Source organism: Musa acuminata, chromosome BXJ1-6, assembly GCF_036884655.1.
Source record: "Musa acuminata AAA Group cultivar baxijiao chromosome BXJ1-6, Cavendish_Baxijiao_AAA, whole genome shotgun sequence".
Classification (NCBI taxonomy): domain Eukaryota; kingdom Viridiplantae; phylum Streptophyta; class Magnoliopsida; order Zingiberales; family Musaceae; genus Musa; species Musa acuminata.
Window position 1 is genome coordinate 2068867 of NC_088332.1, and position 18990 is coordinate 2087856.

General features: G+C 41.8%; 2 protein-coding genes and 1 pseudogene across 3 annotated transcripts; 1 reads left to right on the top strand and 2 right to left on the bottom strand.

Moving 5' to 3' along the window:
• Window positions 1-8023: 8023 nt before the first annotated feature.
• On the bottom strand, window positions 8024-10243 carry LOC135675571 (uncharacterized). The gene has a single exon (XM_065185850.1). The coding sequence runs from the start codon at window positions 10071-10073 to the stop codon at window positions 8208-8210; it is 1866 nt and encodes a 621-aa protein (XP_065041922.1). The 5' UTR covers window positions 10074-10243; the 3' UTR covers window positions 8024-8207.
• LOC108953189 (uncharacterized) lies at window positions 10115-18433 on the top strand (annotated as a pseudogene).
• Window positions 15968-17567, bottom strand: LOC103986553 (pollen-specific leucine-rich repeat extensin-like protein 3). Of its 2 annotated transcripts, XM_009404569.3 has the most exons (3): window positions 17428-17567; window positions 16417-17340; window positions 15968-16107 (listed from the first exon to the last, which is right to left on the bottom strand). In XM_009404569.3, the coding sequence occupies exons 1-3, from the start codon at window positions 17513-17515 to the stop codon at window positions 16076-16078; spliced, it is 1044 nt and encodes a 347-aa protein (XP_009402844.2). In that variant the 5' UTR covers window positions 17516-17567; the 3' UTR covers window positions 15968-16075. The 2 variants fall into 2 exon arrangements, with proteins under 2 accessions (XP_009402844.2, XP_018683480.2); XM_018827935.2 differs by lacking the exon at window positions 15968-16107 and having other exon boundaries at window positions 16379-17340.
• Window positions 18434-18990: the final 557 nt, after the last annotated feature.

Genomic DNA, 18990 nt, shown 5'->3' on the forward strand with positions numbered 1-18990 from the left:
CCATCACAATTGTCATTAGCTATTTTTGGTTATCATGATTCTCATCTAAATAGATCCAACTCATGCTGGATGAATCAATTAAATAATTAATTATATGTATTATAATTTGTGTAAAAAAATTCGACTCGATTGCATTTGCATATTTAATATCTGCATCTCATCTCAAGGTAAGCTTATAAATAAATTAAGTGCCTAAATTTCTAGGTCATGTAGATTGTAGTACTCCAACGGTTTTGTATTCCGATTTTATATAGACGAGGGAAATAGAACGTGTGCAATCATGCACACCTCAGCACACCTCATCCATACCTTATCTCATTTATCCGACATATAAGAGGTGACCCTATAAAACGGGTTAATTATACATTATTATTTATAATTAATCATCTTTAATATCTCAATTTATATACTTCAAAAAATTATATTGACATGTAAAACTTTTAATCTTATTTCTTCTCACGTCAACGATTTTATATTAACCTCATTTCTTTTTAAAACGAGCTAATTATATATTATCTTTGATAGTTAATTATCTTTAATATTTTAATCTTTAGACTTAAAAAAATATTAATATCATTATAATTATAAAAATAAAATTTTATTTTATTTCTCCTCACGCCATCAATTTTATCGATGGAAGATAAAATACATATTTTCACATATAGGAATGACATAAAAAAGGGATAAAAAATAATTTCACTATTCTCATTATTCAAAAATTATTAATCTAATAGAAGGATAACTTGAATGAAAGCTTTCATAGAAGTTATTTAGAGGGGACTAGACTGTTTTTTACGACTCACATCTGTCAAATTTTGGTTAATAAATTTAGCATTTGAGGGACTGGGTTGGGAAACATCTCTCACCTCGATCTTCATATATGTGGCACATTGAGAGCTCGGTATTTCCACCTAGGAAATACCTCGGGCATCCTATGCATACGAGCCTGGATTGCATCGGGCTGATAAGGACATCAATAACTTTTTCCCTAATATATTTGAAACTAAAAGGAGACTCCGATGTCATAAGAATGTTTGTCCACTAACCCTCTTAACGAATGCTTCAACGAGGAGGCTTTACCCCTAACATCTAGTACTTTCACTTGGGGAAGCAACAACTATCCTTTCCACACGTTGATGCATCAACATTGACGCACACGTCGATGTGACATTAGCGTATGTTCAATGTCTCGGGCTTCTTGCCCCCGAGAGTGATCTTGAGCTACTTATTCATCTTAACTAAGGTGTTCTTGAATCTCATCTAGTAAGTACAGATGCTAATAAGCATGATACAAGCTGTCGCTCCATTTTTGCCCCAATTAGCCCAACAGGCGATGCCACTAGCTCAGTTGCAATCATCGGGTCAACCATGATCATCATCCATTGAGGTTCCCCCACCCAACATGGTGTTGACATCCCACGAGCTATCGAGGCCCATCGAACCACCGACCGATGGGGGCACTTCTTCTTCTAATCATAGAATTTATTAGACTACACCACTACTCTACCTTACTTGAATCCGAGATCTAATCGGTAAATTCAATAGAGGATATCTTACAAACCCAATTACGATAAATTGACCGACGCTCAGAGGAGATGTGATAAGAGTTTTAACAATCCAAAGGAGAAGCATTGGTCGACCTCACCTTGGGTCAGTGGTCATTCACCTAGAAAATTCAAGAGGAACCAAATCCAATGAACTTTCACCTCATATCATTGGAGGCATTTGATGACAATGTCAATCCGATAGAGCATATTGCAGCTTTATGTGCCTAAATATTATTGTATGACACTTTAGATATTTTGATGTGCCGCACCTTTCTGACCACGTTAAGAGGCTCAGCACAAGAATGTTATTCCCTCATAAAGTCATTTTCCATTTGCACTTTTGCCTAGCTTACGAGAGAGTTCAAACTTCACTTTCTTAGGAATGTGTGCTCGAGACCATTAGCAGTAATGCTTTCTAAAACTCAAGCAAGAGAAAAAGGAAACACTTATAAAGGAGGAACGATTGACTCGAGTTACCTCGCCTAAGGTCTGAGCTAACCCTCTTGAATGTCTATTAACTAAAGTTTTCCTATAGACAAAAGTGAATGGCTCTTAAAAGGCCCTCACTCGATGAAGACTCCATTGGCGAAAAGATACGAGTTCGAATACTACCAGCTCTATCAGGATTATGACCATGATATAAAGGATTGTCGTGATTTGAAAGAGTAGATTGAAGAACTCATATGTTGAGGATACCTCGGGCGGTTCGTGCGAAAACATCGAGAACTCTCACCCCGACCTTAGGGGTCGGTGGAGAGATAGATTAATATTATCATTGGTGGACCCACCTTAAGGTGAGACAACTCGAGTCGTAAGGCTTATGCTCGAGTTTACCACTGAAAATTACTCGAGGACAAATGATGACCTGGAGATAACCTTTGAGGAAGAGATGGCGTATCTTAACCCAAATCATAATAATACCTTGGTAGTTTTTGTGTGTATGACTAACACTCGAGTAAAGAATGCTATTATTAACATAGGTAGCTCTACTTATATCCTTTACTTTGATACTTTTTAAAAACTCAAGCTATTAACTAATGACCTTACCCTCATGACTTCTTTGTTGACGACTCGTGTTCGTACTCTCTTATACCGCTCGACCCCGTTGCACTATACTCACTCGATCGTTGCCACATTGGACCCTGCTCACCCATCGCCCCGTCATCCTCGCCCTGGCCGACGATGATTTCGTTATTGTTAGAGAAGCTTATTGCTTGTGCATCTCCACTTTAGAATCGATCGAGCGAGTGCGGTGGGCGAGCTGGGTCCAATGTGACGGTGATGAGCGGTGCAAGTGTGGCGACGGTCGAGCAATGTAGGAGTGGTGGTCAAGCAGGTGCAGCGACGATGAGTGGTGCAGGTGCGATGACGGTGAGCATTGCAAGTCAAGCATGTGTGGTGGGCGAGCGACGGGTAAGTAGATCAAAGGAGAGGAAGAGAAATCGGTTCGAGTGAGAAGTGGATATAAATTTAATAATTTAAAAAATAATAAAATTATGCTTTTATCCTTTGGCGTTTTGTTTGAAGTGACAACACGTTATTTTTTTCATCGATGAAATTAATGATATAAGAAGAATTGGGATTAAATATTTGGACTCTAATGTTATATTTTTAAATATAAGGATCCGGATATTAATCATAGTTAACTATAATGAATAATTTATAATTAATCGAAAAAAGGTTGGATAGTTTCCGAATGAAAGGTATTGATTGGAAAAAACCAAAATACCATATTTTGTTTGAGAAATACCTGAAATATAAATATTTTCTAAAGAAATTACCTTTGTATCATGTCCTAACAACTTAAATAAATGTATTTTATGAGATCCAAAACAAACAGAAAGCCATCGAGCAAAAAAAGTGTTATGGTCTGATAATATGTACACGAAATTAAAAGGATCTTTTTGCTAATTTTCGAAATGGTTTATTGGTAAGTTAGGCGCGATAATTCAGTGGAAGAATATTGTTTTGCCGAAATATAAATCTAATTATAATATGAAGAATGTTGGAGGTTCTAAATTAAAATTTATCAATAAACCTCATTAATTGACCCCAAACTCATCGCCTACGTCGTCGCCCTCCGAATCTCGAGCGTGCGGCCTCGAGCTCATTCGTCGCCCATCTCCGTCTCCTCTACCGCCTTCCTTTTTCGAACCCTCACGGCCTCTTTTTCCTCGGCTTCCTACGGCTCTCCAATCCGCCGTTTAAGATGGCAGCGCTCTCAAAGAACCGACGATCCTCCTAGCTTCCCCCCGAGAGCCGGAGACGGGTCGGCGAGGTTAACGTCGGAGGATTTCTCCGACTCCCTCAGCCGCGGTGCGTTTTCGGTTTCGGGGGAGCACCTCAAGGAGACAGGGTTCGATCTTAAGAGCGGCAATTTCCAAGTCCGCCGAGCGAGCGAGCCCGGATTGCTGCCAAGAAGGCCCGGGAGGCGGTGGACCGTTACAGATCTAAGTTGGCGCCGGGGTTCTTGATGTGGAACAAGTGAGTGCATTAGATGGTGATCGACTTCTTTCTTGACCTGAATTATTATTTATTTTTCATCTTCAATTATTATTCATTGGATGGTAATCTTAATTTCCCCCTCTGAACTCGTACAAACTATAGTTTTTGCATGAGTTTGTATATTTTTTTCCCTTATACCATGTAATTTGTTCAACTTGGTTAGTACTAGTTTTTGTTACAAAAGGTTTTGTTATGATTGGCTAGTTTTCGAACTCACTTGGATAAGTGGCTAATTGTTGAGATGCTGAGATTCGGAAGGATTACATTCCCTCCTGGCCCCTTATGGGCGAAGTTTGTCGGTCAAGGTTGTCGAGAGGTATCTAATGGATACTGAGACCTTATACATGGTCAGAATTTCCTAAGATCTTATGACAGAGTCCTACTGTGGCACACAATTTGTCCATGAAAAATATATGCGAGACACTGTTTTTTTTTTGGCAAGGAGGGAGACACTTTGTTGGTCGCAATCACATTATATATGACAATATGACAAACTCCTCGGGCAGCTTTATTAATTAGTGCTGCTTCTCTTGGATAGGCAACTTTTAATGCCTCTCTTATTGCAGTGTAGTTGTCTTTATTGCAATGTAGTTATTTAAGCCCTTTTTTTTGGTGCACTTATCTAGTCTCAGTCCCTGCAGCATCAGGTGCTCTAAATGCATGTTCTCACAAATATGGATACCATAACAATAGGCTAATTAGATATTATCCCTTGTAATTAGACCTCCTTAACATTTCAGTCTCTAGGCTTAAAAAATTTATATTGAAATTTCTATAGTTATGAAAATAAAACATCTAACTCCATTTACCCTAATGTCGTCGATTTTTACCGATGGAAGCATGAAAATAATGGGCAAAAAGATAATTTCAACATCTAAGTTGGTGGTGGCGGATGACGTTGATGGTGGCGGACAACGACACTGTTGGGGGCCATGCGTGGCTGTTGTGGATGAGAAGAGCGGTAGCAAGAGGTGAAGGTCGTTTTGTATATGCGACGACGTCGACGCAGATGTAAAGCAGTGAAAGAGTTGCTCGACAATTGCATTGGTGTCGACGCAAATGCAGAGTGGCCCTTACCTCTCGTCATCGCTTTCCTCATCCACACCTGTAGCCCCTAATGGCGTCGTCATCCGTCGCCACCAACTGAAATATTAAAATTATTTTTTTGTCCATTATTTTCATGTTTCAGTTGATAAAACCGATGACGTTAGGATAAATGGAGCTAAATATTTCACTTTCATAATTATATGGATTCTAATGTAAATTTTTTAGGTCTAAGGATCGAGACGCTAAGGAGGTTTAACCACAAAGGATAATATATAAGTGGCCCTACAATAGTCGTGCTTGATCACATTCTTTTTGGTGTATGTCATATTAGCTCCCATTATCCAGTACATATTAGTAGCTTCGATTTCTAGTAGAGTATTTGATCCGTTCTATCATAAGTAACTTGATATAACAGATGTTGAGATGAATTTGCGGCAAATGGTAGATGCATAATTAAGGAAATGAAAGTATGGTGAACAAGAGAAAAAAGAGATCGAAGAACTATGACTAAATGAAATTTCACTTGTAACTTTGTTTCAGTTTGCCTTGCAGTAATTAAATACTTGATAGCTAAGGCTCCATTTGTTACTAGAATTAGTTTTAGGAGAATAATCTAATATCATGATTATACTAAATCAATAACTGCTACTCTCTTTTGGGTATTACTATTTGTGATGTATTTAAATATTCATTGAAAAGTTTATGTTAAAAAAAAATCAGGACATAGTGATTTTATTATTGATCAATACAAACTTTATTTGTTTAAGTTGATTCTACATTCAATTGGTTCAGTCTGTTTGATCAAACCTGACTATTGACAAATTGATAAATTGATTTCGTATGAGGTCGTACTCTGGGTTCTCTGACCCTTCTGCAAAGACAGAAACTAACACTTTTGCAAAGAAGATATATAAATTTGAGCTCTACTAGCCAACTTAACCGATCAAGTTCAAGTTTATCTGAAACTCTATTTGCAAAAGTATAATATACCTTTTGAGGTTGACTACTGACCTGATTTGACCCAGGTCAACATGTAGGAAAACCCAATTGTGATATGAGACAGGTTTGGGATAAAACCTACACCCACTCCATAAAATTTACAATTCCTTTGGTTTACAGGTGAACTTCTCTGTCTTTTGGACACTAATGTCTAACCCAATCCTGGACAAGACTAAAATATATCTTTTGCTTGAGCTAAACCATGCCAGGAATCCTGTTGTTTGATAAATTTGACAAGGTGGATAGCAGCGAATGCTACATCAAAGCTGTGGATATTGGCACAATATGAAAATAGTAGACATTAAATCTTTAGGGATTTCTGTTGTCTGTTATTTGACATTTCATGAACAATCATTTCCTTGGATCTTTGTTTTGCTCTTCAGGATGGACCATTACCTGTCAGCAAGTATTTTTGTTATCAATCACTCAACGTTTATCCTGCAGTGGATTATCAGTTCAAGGTTATGAGTCCTGGCAGGACATTGGATTGTCAGTTCCTCCATTTTGTTGGTCTTAAATGATTTTCTTGAAGGCAGACACATTGAAGGGTTTAATATTCTTTCTGACAGATGATTGTTTGCTAAGAATTGACAAATTTTTATTAGTGTCATCAATCATAGTTTCTTTCCTGTTGATTAATAACAAGATCTCTGAGGACCAGTGGTAGGCTGCAGTTAGAATCCAGTGTGACCATTTTTGGATTGTCAGATAGGAATCAAGCTTCTGTAGATGATTTATTTCTGCACCTTCATAGTCCGACATAATATTGTTCGGTGATCAATTAATAATGAGACATTTTTTTTTTACTTAAAGTGAGCATTCAGTTTTGAAAAGAAATCTTGAAAAGCCCTTTGGTGCCCAACAACTCATTTTATACCAGGTTGATGTCCTTCATGTAATGTTATGTAATGTCAATTCTTCAATGAAGTCTCCTTAATTTGAGTTTCCTTAATTCAGAACACAGTAATTATCGTCTTAGCTAATAGTTTCACATCTTAATCCATTAAATTATTTTATTCTCGAGCTTTATGACACATTTCTACAAGAGTTTTCATCTGAAAAATACTGCACAATTGATGTAATATCCTGAAATCATCAAAAAAGGGTTGCTAAGGGTGACACTGAAGTTGCTCCTCAAGTTCAATTTGAGGAGCAGTTTTACAGGTACATGATGAAATCTATATTTTTGCAAGATTAGATTCAATGTTAGATGATCAAATAGTTCTATTTTTAACGAGTTATGATTCAATATTTATTTTAATTATTTTTGTTCATCCACAATTTTAGGTTGGTTGCTGCTCCAGTGCATAAAAATTTGCTGGTTCTTTCCTTTAAAGTCAAAGTGGACCCAACAGATGAATCCGTTCACTAAGTGCTTCGACAGCAGGAAATAGAGGAAACGATGCTGTGCATCCATTTCATTGACATGGATATCCTCGCTCCTACTCGAAGGTTTGCTTCATAACATTAGTATATGTAGAGCTCCCCTACCTTTTGCCAAGCCTAGAACATAGATTTGATACATGTTCAGATGATCAGATTGGGCTCTGGATGAACAATATGCAATTTAAGGGCCCTGCTGCTCTACCACTGCATCAGAAGATACGCCTTAGTGAAACAAAAGGCCGAGGCATCAATGTAAGTAGCACGACACTTGAATTGTTGAGAACAATGAGATATGATCGTTCTCTACACAGTCTTTGTCCTTCAATGATCATATCAAGTTGTAAGCTTTCCTTGAACGTTTCACAGTTCATCAGTTACTAGCTTGGAAACTAACTTACAGGGAAATGTTTCAGTAGTTATACCTACTCTTGCTCACCATTTATTTTCCATGCATGCAATCTCCCAATTTATATATTGATTTTCCTGAAACACTTCAGTAGTACAACTCAAAGCAATGGCCATAATGGAGGCGCACACAGTCAATCAGCAACCACTTTGCATTTCTGGCTAAGTCGGAACTCTGCAAGACAACAATGCCAAAGGGTGTTCAGACAACGGAGTAAGTCATGAGGTTTATCTTAACCTTCCTTATGAAATGGATAGCAGTCTAAATTATTTTTTCTTTTGCACTAAGATCAGCGAGTTGGAACGAGCATATGGATCTCATCCACCAACGGTGATATCTCCGTCGATGATGGCATGCCGCATCAGAACAATTTCTTTCACGAGATTTCGGTACGTGAATGGCCGGACCGAGGCTCTCAGAAACAATTCCGGCGGTATCTTGCTCCTGACCCTCCTTTTTGATGCCGTATATCCTGCATTTTTCAATTCTTCTTCAATCCAGTCTTCTTTGTTCTCCTCCAGGTTCTCGTCAACGGTGTCCTCATCACCCTCGGTTATCTCCTTCCCCTGCTGCCCTTCTTCCAGCATCTGGTTCTTGTAGTGCGTGTTTGATAACTCGATGCTTCTCTTCACTAACTTCGCCATCTCATCGGTGCTCCGAACAGCCTTCTTCCACTGATCATCCCAGTACTCCTGTGTCTCCTCCGGATTCGTCCTTGCTTCCTCGGCACCATCCTCTTCTTCTTCTTCCACATCAATCACTCCATCCTCTTGCTCGTTGTCGCTTTCCTCATCGTCCTCGATCCAATCAGTGACTTGCGACCCGTCATTTCTGTCACTCTCGTCCTCGCTGTCGTCAGGTGCATCGCAGCCCAGCTCCAACTCCTCGAGCTTGGCCTTCCATTCTTTGGTGTAGGGGTGGAGGAGCTCCATGGGATGGTTAGTCAGCAGGAACTCCAGGCACCGAGATTTTTCCTCGTCGCTTAACTTCTGGTAGGCCTTCACGACGTCGTCCACATAAGCCTTGGGGCTGCTCTTAACGATCTTGCAGAGCCCGCCGAAGTAGGTGCAGGCCTCGACCCTGCCGTCCTCCAGCCGTAGCTCGCAGGGGTATTCGTTCTCGGTGCTCGGGTCAAGCAGCGGTCCGAGCAGCTTGAAGAAGTCGTCCTGCGGCTCGAACCGGCACTGGTACACGGGGCGCTTCACGTAGATGATGTCCGGCCGCATCCAGGCGGCGCATTGGGTGATCGTGGACCGCACCCGGTTGCCGAGCCGGCCCATGAGGTTCCACTTATCCAGCCGCTGGGTGCCGGCCTCCAGGGCCACCTCTGCAGCAAGCGTCCACTGCTGCCAGGGGAGCTCGGTGGGGCGCCACTTGGGGTGGCGAACGAAGACCCAGTAGTAGCGCAGGCCAGCAGCGGGATCGAGGCGGCGGCAGTATTCGGTGGACATGTCGAACTGCTCGATCTCCTCCCACTCCTCGTGGTCACGGACCTCGCTGATGAGGGTGACACGGTCGTCGGAGAAGCGGCCGCGGATAGGCGGGCCGACGACGATGCCGCGCCAGGAGTAGGGCCCGTACTCGCCGTACTTGTACCAGTCGTAGGGGTGGCGCAGGTTGGGGTCGTCCTTGGACATGAAGCGGACAGCACGGTCGTAGCCAAGGCCGATGGCCTGGAGCTCGTCGTCGGTGAAGGAGTCGGCCTGGTTGCCGGTGGCTGCCGCGCGACGTTTGCGGCGGTAGAAGAGGTTCTCTGCGAGGCGACGGCTGCGGAGACGGGCGCGGGCCTTGGCCTGGCGGCGGACCTCGCCGCTTCCCTCGATGCGGCCGGGGGATGGACCGCCGGGCTTCTTCTTGCTCCGTCCGGCGGAGACGACGGTGGTGGGAATCGGGCGGCGGGGGAGGAGAAGGGGGTGTCGGGATGGGAATTGGTGGGAGATGGCGCGTATAGGGGACGGGGTCAAGGACAAGGTCTGGGCTTTGGGAAGGGGAAAGGTGGGTGAAGAAGAGAGGGAAGGTCTTATCCGCAGGCCCGTCCATTGGTGGCAGGTTGGACATGGAGAGGAAGGTGGCTTTGGGAGGACCAAAACGAGCGGAGGCATCACCGAGGGTTTTGGGTTTTCTCGAGGATTAGAACCGCGTCGGCTCCTAAATAGTTGGTGTTGCTTACGACCCGGCCTCATTTAAGATTTGCTATTCGTGTTCAAGCCCGACCCGTTAACAATTAACTTCAGAACCGCGTGGGCTCCTCCAGTTGCAGAAGATCGACTCCCTCGCCTCCGAATGGCTCCTCCTCCTCCTCCTCTACCAGTTCGCCTACCTCCTCTTCCTCTTCACCTTCTCCCTCCTCTCTAACGCCGCCGTCGTCTTCATCGTCGCATCCCTCTACGCCGCGAAGCCCGTATCCTTTTCCTGTTCCCTCACCGCCGTCTGCCCCATTTCCCCCGTCTCTTCCGCACCTTCCTCTGGGTCGCCCTCCTCATGCTCCTCTACAGCCTTGCTTTCCCTCGCCCTCGCCGTCCCTCAGCCAGCCTCAGGACCCGCCCTCCCTGTTCTTCTTTCTCCTCTTCACCCTCGTCCTCCTCGCTTTCCTCGCTGTCCACGTCTACATCTCCGCCCTTTGGCCCCTCGCCAGTGTAGTCTCCGTCCTTGAGCCCCTCTGCAACCTCGCCGCGATGGCCAAGAGCCGCGACCTCTTCCGTGGCCGCGCCCGCATGGCCTCTGCCTTAGTTTTCGACTATCTTGGTGCCTGTGGCCTCATCGGCGCTCTCTTCCGTGCCATCGTCGTCAAGGGCCTCCGTGAGGAGGGCAGCCTCGTAGTCACCAGCGTGTCCATCAAGGTTCTCATCGGTGGTGCCCTTGTCGCGGTGCTCGTTGTGGTCAGCCTTGTCGGCCTGCTCGTGCAAAGCGTGTTCTATGTGTGCAAGAGCTGCTACCACCAGCAGATCGACAAGGGCGCACTGTATGATCACCTGGGTGGCTATCTGGGGGAGCACGTTCCGCTCAAGAGTTCCATTCAGATGGAAAACTTATGAGTGAACAACAAGTTGTATGCACAAGTAACTATTCGTTCTCGTTTTATCTTCATCTTTGTTGCTTCTTCGTTTCCTCTTGAGGAACAACCATTGCTTTAATAACTTGATTTGAAATGATAGAGTCATGTAATTTATGAATGTAAAAAAGGAAAGGTTTTCAAGTCCTAGTTGCAGCATTCTTTGCTATAATTGTAGCTGCAAATATTCGTATTTGTTTCTCATTGAAAAATATTCATATTTAGCTGCTGATGGGGTCTGATTAAAATGCAAACCTCAAAAACCTCCCGATATCTCTTTTAGTTTCTTCTGTAACTTGTGATTTTGATATGTCAGATGCTATTTTACTATTGAAATATATCTTGGTGAACCATTCTCAATCCTGGAAGCATGAAAGAGCATGCTAAAAAACTACAGTTATTGATGACCTCAAATATAAGTGATTTCTGTGCCCTTGAATTTTTTTCTTTGTTAATTTTGGTATTGTTGACTGTTCTTTTGGTGTGCCAGTATTATTATAATAGCTGATATAAATTAATGTGCATTTTCTTGAGAAATAACTTAATTCCTTGATAGCTTGACAAAATCTTTTTATATACAATTTTTTATCATACCATTTTTTTCATAAGCTAAGTATCCAAAATAATATGCACTTTTATATATTCTCTATTAATATTAGTTGATTCTTGTTTCAAGCTACTCAAGACATTGCTGCTTGTTAAATCCATTTCAATACTACTTGTTTAAGAATGCAATATTGTGTAACAATCCTCTTATTATGACATGCAAAAATATGTAATCTTTATTAAGATAGCTTATTTTCAAGTTATAGCATATGATCATTAAGTGGGTTAATTACAAATTACCAATGTAGTTAGTTACCTTTAGCATCCCGATCTCTACATTTTAAAAAGTTATATTGATATCCTTGTAATTACGAAGGTGAAACATCTGGGTCCATTTATCCTAACATTGTTGGTTTTACTAACGAAAATATGAAAACAAAGGGTAAAAAGATAATTTTAACGTTTCAGCTGATGGTGGCAGATGACAGCGTCGTTGGGGGCCGTGGGTGGTTGTTGTGGATGAGAAGAGCGATTATGTAAGAGATGCTCTGCATTTGCACAAATGCTGACGTAGTTGTCGAGCTACCATTTTGTTGCTTTGCATCTGTGTCAGCATCGACGCAGTTGCTAAGCAGCATCTACATCAACATCGTTTATGCGTCTACGCAGTTGTCGAGCGGCAAAAGGACCACCGATGCAGATGTTGAGTGGCATCTACATCAATGTCGTTCATGCATCGACAACTGCATCTGCGTTGACGTCGACGCAATTATCGAGTGATAGTTTCGCTACTCTGCATTTGCGTCGGCGTCAATGTAGTTGCCGAGTGGCGAAAGGACCGATGCAAATGTAGAACAACAAAAGAACCACTCGGCAATTTTGTTGGCGTTAATGTAAATATAGTTGTTGACACATGAACAACGTCGATGCAAATGCTGCTCGGTGTCAGCGTCGGCGTCGACGCAGATGCAGTTGTCGCTTGGCAATTGTGTTGGGGTCAACGCAGATGTAGAGCGGCCCTTGCAGTTGTCGTTTGAAAATTACGTCGGGGTCGACGGAGATACTGAGCGGTCCTCACCTCTTATCGTCACTCTTCTCATCCACAACAGCCTGCGGCATCGTCGTCTGCCGTCGTCGACGCCTTCCGTCACCACTAATTGAAACATTAAAATTATCATTTTATCCTTTGTTTTTTGTTTTTCCATTGGTAAAACCAACGGCGTTAGGGTAAATAACCTTAGATGTTTCACTTTTGTAACTATAGGGATGCCAATGTAACTTTTCAAAGTGTAGGGATCGAGATGCTAAAGGTGGCTAACTGCAAGGGGTAATATGTAATTAGCCATCATTAAGTAGTTAATATGAATTGAGTCCCATTTATTCTCTTGCTTTGTTCTATAACCTATCTTCACCTATCTCTTTTCTCCATTTGTTCTCTTCTTTTTTATTCCTACTTACGCCATTTCTCTTCTTTTCTTCCTCTCCTTTTTTGCACTTTCATGATGGCCTCTAAAGACCTCCGGTTATTCCTTCTCTCTGTTTTTTTCATTTTATTATTTCTCTATTTCCGTTTTTGTCCCACTTTAGTTTGTTCTTGTTGATGATTCTCTTTAATTCATCTTCTTTTCTTTTTATTTTACTTTCCTCTTTGCCTCCTCTTTTTTCCTTCCACCTCATTCTACTTTTTTTATTTTCTTGGCCACCATTTCATTGTTGCTTGTTATATTCATGAGATTTGCTATGCATAATTTTTGTAAATTATCAACCACAAGAGACAATTTTTTGGCTTAGCATACTTTAGGAGGCTTTCAAAGTTTGAAACTATGCACCAAGCATCCAATATGTATAGGAGCTCAAGAAACATATGCTATGGAAAAAATCAACAATGACTAATGTGTTTGCTATATGACCTTGATGAAGTGGATATTGAAGAAAATGAAACTAAGGAGGTAGGTCATCATGTAAAAGCTTTGCAGATATGTTTGATGGAGGACTTAGGGAACCAAAATGAAAAGAACCAGCATATTTGTTTCTGATTCTAACCAAGAATAAGTTTTACAGATCTGTTGATGGTTGACTTAGGTAACTGAAGTGAAGAAAACCAATGTCTTTGCTTTTGATTCTAACCAAGAAAAGCCCGTAAAATGAACCCCAAGTGTCTGTTCATCTTCATCTATTTTATCTTGATGATTGATCTAATTAATCTTCTAGCATGACCTGACTTGATGGGTCACCCATTAACTTAATGAGCCTGGACCACTACTCCACAATGATTAAGCTCAAGATGATGAGTAGATCCTGCTAGCCCTATAAACCAACTCAATTCTTTTCCCACATTTGATAAGGTTTAAGCTTGGAATGATTTAATCTTTTTAATTTTGGCTTAACATCCTCATTGAGACCCTCAAACCTGTGTATGGTGCACATGAGAACTAGTCAATTGGTGATTTTATGTTATGATGCACCTCTAGCTCTATCCACGGATAGTCAGTTCCTACTTGAGTCCACCATGCTCAATACTAAGAAACTTGAGTCGATGGAATGACTAGCCTATTATTTTGATGAGTTTGAAACACATATTTGAAATGGTTAAGCTCAAGCCAGTAGTAGCAGAGCCATCTAGCCCTGTAACCAACTCAGTTATTCTTCTATATCCAATATGAGACTAAATTGGGGTGGACATCATTAGATGTGTGCCTCTTCACCAAGGCACATGTGTTGCCTTTTACCTAGATCCAGCAGATCCTGGAGCCTTGCTTTGCCGTAAGTCTATTTCATTTTCATGTTTGTGTTTTGTCATCCATATGAGGATCCTTTATCCATCACCTATTTCAATTGGATTTTGTTCTATAAGAATGATGTTATATTGTAAATCAGAATTCTCCCCCTTTTTGGTTATGAAAGCTGAATATCTTTGTCTGGTGTTCAGTCTATTTTGGATCCTACGTGTTTATGTTGGTCGATTATGATAGATGTAGCAATTTTAGATATTGATATAGTTACCAATTAGTACTTCATATTAACTAGATATTCTTAATTTATATTAAATGTGACAGCCTAAAAAAATTGAGAAGTTGCAGCATAGGATGTAAAATTCTGTTTTTAGAAGTTTTGCATGTGTATTCTCTATTTAATGCTTGCTTTTCTCAACACTTGTCTCGAAAAGACATCTTCTGTGACCGATTGGAATTGTCATGAGAAGAAGTGAAAATAATTCTATGGCTAATCCAATAGGTTATCAGGAAAGAGCAGTGATGGCCCTGCTGTGTCACTGATCTAGAAATATCTGATTGCTAATTCTGTCCCCTAAGAGTAATTGATGAGGGCTTTTAATTGTCACTAAAACGATAATTGGCGACACTATATTGAGTCACTGAAACCATGATGAGATTGCCACAAAAATTATTCTTTTGGATACGACAACATTTTGCTCAGTTTGTCACTCGTGTTAACACCATAATCAACATCGGCTTTGGTCAGTCCTGTGCAAATGCTAGCAGCTTTCACCAGAACTCTTGGTGATGGAATTTCTAGTGAACTTTAGTTGTCGCCGAATGGCTTTCTTATTTTCTACTATTGTTACCGATGATGATGTGATGCAACACCAGTTCATTCGGAGGAACTTATTTAACTTTTACAGTTAAAGTTGGTGTCAGTTATAGAGTCCTTTGCAGTTGTTAATATTTAGCAAAATACTGTATGGTTGAAAACGGATAATATTCAAACACTTTGTGTTGGGAGAGCAATGGTCGAACTGGTGGGGACTAATGACTCTATTTCTGTAGTAGACGTGTCTGTGCTTATATTTGTTGGTGTTCATATTACTTTTCCATTAATAGTTAAACTATAGAATGATTTTTGAGTTGCTCCCAGACCAAGGCAAAGCTTTGGTTTTCTCTTTATTTCTTTCTTTTAGTAGCATTACAAGGAGAGTAGCTCCAACAAATACTTGTGTTTTCTATTGGCAAAGGTCTACCCAGGATCTCTTTTCTGAATATTCTATTCTATCAATTGTTTTTCCATCTATCTTTTTACTGTATCGTGAAAGAGTTCTCCATCTAGTTCGTTTCCACATAAGATTACCTTGTATTCGTTAAAGGTGTCTTGTTTTATTGTTCTTTCTAATTTACTTGTAGTCTGTTCTACCATAAACTGTTCCTTTGGAGAATGACTTGACGTACACACATAATCTACTTCTTATTAGGAGCTGTCGACTACGCATGCATTCCTCCGGAGGGTTTGAAGGGCGATCAATAGAACCAGATCTAAAAAGAAGCCAAAGGTAAGTTCTGAAACTGATCTAAAAATCCATGCAATCAGGTGCAAACAAATATAGTATTGCCAATTTAATTACCAAGAATATCAAGGAGTCTGTTGGTAGTATTTCATGCACAGACATCACAGATTCACAAGCTATTCCATCACTCACTAATCTATATATGTCTAGCCAAAAATGCTAGTCCAAATGGGAAAAACAAAATTATATGGCTAACAAATAAACAAATTGAAAGAAAATTGTAGAAGACTGGATAACTGCATTTTCTTGTTCGTCTTCCAATTGACTTCTTGTATGCATCTTCCACATCCTTAGTATATGATAAAATGACAGCCATCATAACCTGTAGAAGATAAGGAAAATTAACTCGAGCCGGGAGATTTTGTACAAGGTTCAAAGAATTTTGATGTTCCATAGTCCTTTCATGATCGATTGCACAATCTTCTTTTACTTCCAACACAAAATACAAAAAGTAATCTGTTATTCATAAACTAAAGTCAAAGTTACTATTGGGCTGTCAACCTCTGAGATTATTCTTCGAATAATCAATTTAATATTGTACTGTTCATCCAATCAAAATGATCCAACAACGTTTGAGGAGCATGCAAGAAGAATTAGCAAATGGGATTGAGCGATGCATGAGCAGACTTACTTGGATCTCTGGTCACAAGCATGGCAGTCCCCCCGAAGTCGCACGTCCCGCCGGCCACCTTCGTCCGTTGCCAGTAGCTATTGAAGGCGAAGGAGGCATGAGCTATCAACGTATCTGGCTGGTAGCAGGACCCATTGGGCAGAATGGAGTCGCAGTCTGCTCCTGATCCACAAGCATAATTCATGGCTTCTTGGATGATCGGGTCAGGCACGGTGGGCTTCGCGACGCACCACATGCTCCGCGACCCCTGCGCAGGAGACGGCGGCGCGATCGGCGGCGGATACACCACCGGTGGAAGGAAAATAGGCGGCCCCGGCGCAAACTCCGGTGGGCTTGGCACATACACCGGTGGGTTCGGGACAAGGCTCGGCGGCGGCGGCTGGCTTGGTACGAAGCCAATTGGGCTCGGAACGTAAGTTGGCGGGCTGGGCTCATATTCAGGTGGGCTTGGGACATTGGTGGCCGGGCTCGGCACAGATTCTGGCGGATTCGGCACCGTCCCCGGTGGGCTTGGCACAGCTTCTGGCGGATTCGGCACCGCCCCCGGTGGGCTCGGCACGACCTCCGGTGTGCCTGGAATGTACACCGGCGGGTTGGGGGTGAGGACCGGAGGGTTGGTGGTTTCAGGTGGAGGTGGTGGGGGCTGAATGATCGGAATGGGGGTTGACGGCGTGGTCGACGGCGGAAGTGGGGTGTACGGAGGGTAAACGCAGAAGGGAGGGTAGTCTTCAGGAGAGGAGGATGGGCCCATGGCATCATCATAGGGTGGCAACGAGACAGGCGACCCAACGTAGTAGAAGGGATCCGAGGAAGCAAAATGAGTGTCCAAGCGTTTGAGAGCCTTCATCTGTGGGTTTCTTTGGTGCTTCACTGCAACGGCATCACGGAGGTACGAGTCCTTGGACTGCCTTAAGCTTCTACCCTCTACTCAGCAACATCAATTCAAATATCATGGTGTTGTCGTTCGCAGATAACTATCAGCAGTGGGGAAAAGAAGTGCAATGTACTCACCACATCGGACGACAAGTGTTGCTGCTGCAAAGAGTTGATTGATGAGAAGAAGGCAAACAAGAGCATGGAGTTCTTTCCTAAGATCCATGAGAACTTTGCCCTACTTCGGCTGTTGAACCCAAGCTCTCTCCTCCTAGGTGATGATGCGCGCTATGCTCATGAGGCATCAGAGCGAGAGCGGGGTAGTTATAGCCAGCTTCAATATATGGCAGTGTCGTGGCCATGAGAGATGAGGAGGGGGGGGAGGGGTGGGTGGCAGAGGAGGCCGGCAATAAAGTGGAGCACCGAGCTTTAGCGGCGTTGCTTTTGCCTCCACCCGCCTTCTGGAGGGAGATAAAGAAATGCCGAGTCTCGGAAAGGATGGGATGGTGGACTTGTTTTATGTGCTGCTGATGCGGCAGTAAGGATTGGTTATGTTGGTGCGGGCAACCTCCTCCTCCTCCTTTCTCCATGCTCAGTTTTGGTATATGTTCTTGCTTGTCGCTGGAGCAAATCAAAGGACAACTCCCGTGGCCTTTCTCTGTTGCTTCCGTCCTACTCAATGGAACTCTAATCTTCTTATACGGATTGGAAACCAACCAAATGATTCAGCGTACTCGGAGCACATGATAAGGTATCAATCCACTGTTAGTGATGGTGTGTTTGAGATCCAGTGTACATAATCTAGAGGTATGTGATCCCTGTTTGCTCATCAAATTCGAGGGTCAGTCTCGCAATGCTGAGACAGAATGTGATAAAGCCTACTCTATTGCTTAGCTTGTGATAAGGTTGAAACGATACAGGAAAAGGGTCGAGAGAAATTTGTGTCGCTCACATCATAATACATAGCTATGAAAGTGAAAACTACATTTGCTGCCACCCAACAGGTCATTGAGACCCAAACTTATGAGGATATTTCAGGGAAAAAATTAGGCAAAATGTAGTTTTGTTTACTTGTCTTTCTTTGGTAGAGCAGATGAACTCTGTCAATCTTCAATATAACTTTGTTGAAGTGGTTTTTTTGCTATTCTCATTGTTGCCTAACAATTCTAATGCTCATATTCCTGGAATACATATTATTAGGAAAAAAACATTATTAACGTCTTAATTAGTGTGACATGGTTATATATCTCTAAAGATGGCTCATAGGTGGAAGTATTGTAGTATCAAGGTGAAAGTGTTGCACTTTCGAGATGACACTTGCATTAAAATTGGGAGAGATTTTTTTAATCCGATTCCTCCGACACTCAAGTTAGTAATTTAAAATTCCTAAATATGAACTCGAGTAATTTGAGAAAGAAGATAAATTTATTTTTTTTCTTGTTTAAGATGTGTCGTTATATCTGGAAAAGAAAGTTTATAATGTCGGAGATAAGAAAGTTTGTGATTATCTTTCTTATCATAAAGGATAAAAAAGATTATACTTTTCTTCGTGATTTGAATCTTGATGAAGATAGATGAGTAGACGATGACTTGATCTCACGTGATAATCATACGTCAACTAACGGTAGATTTCCTATCACTTGTAAACCCAGGTTTTATCGGCTTGTAGCAATACTTTGAGAATTATTCATCAAGTGTTAT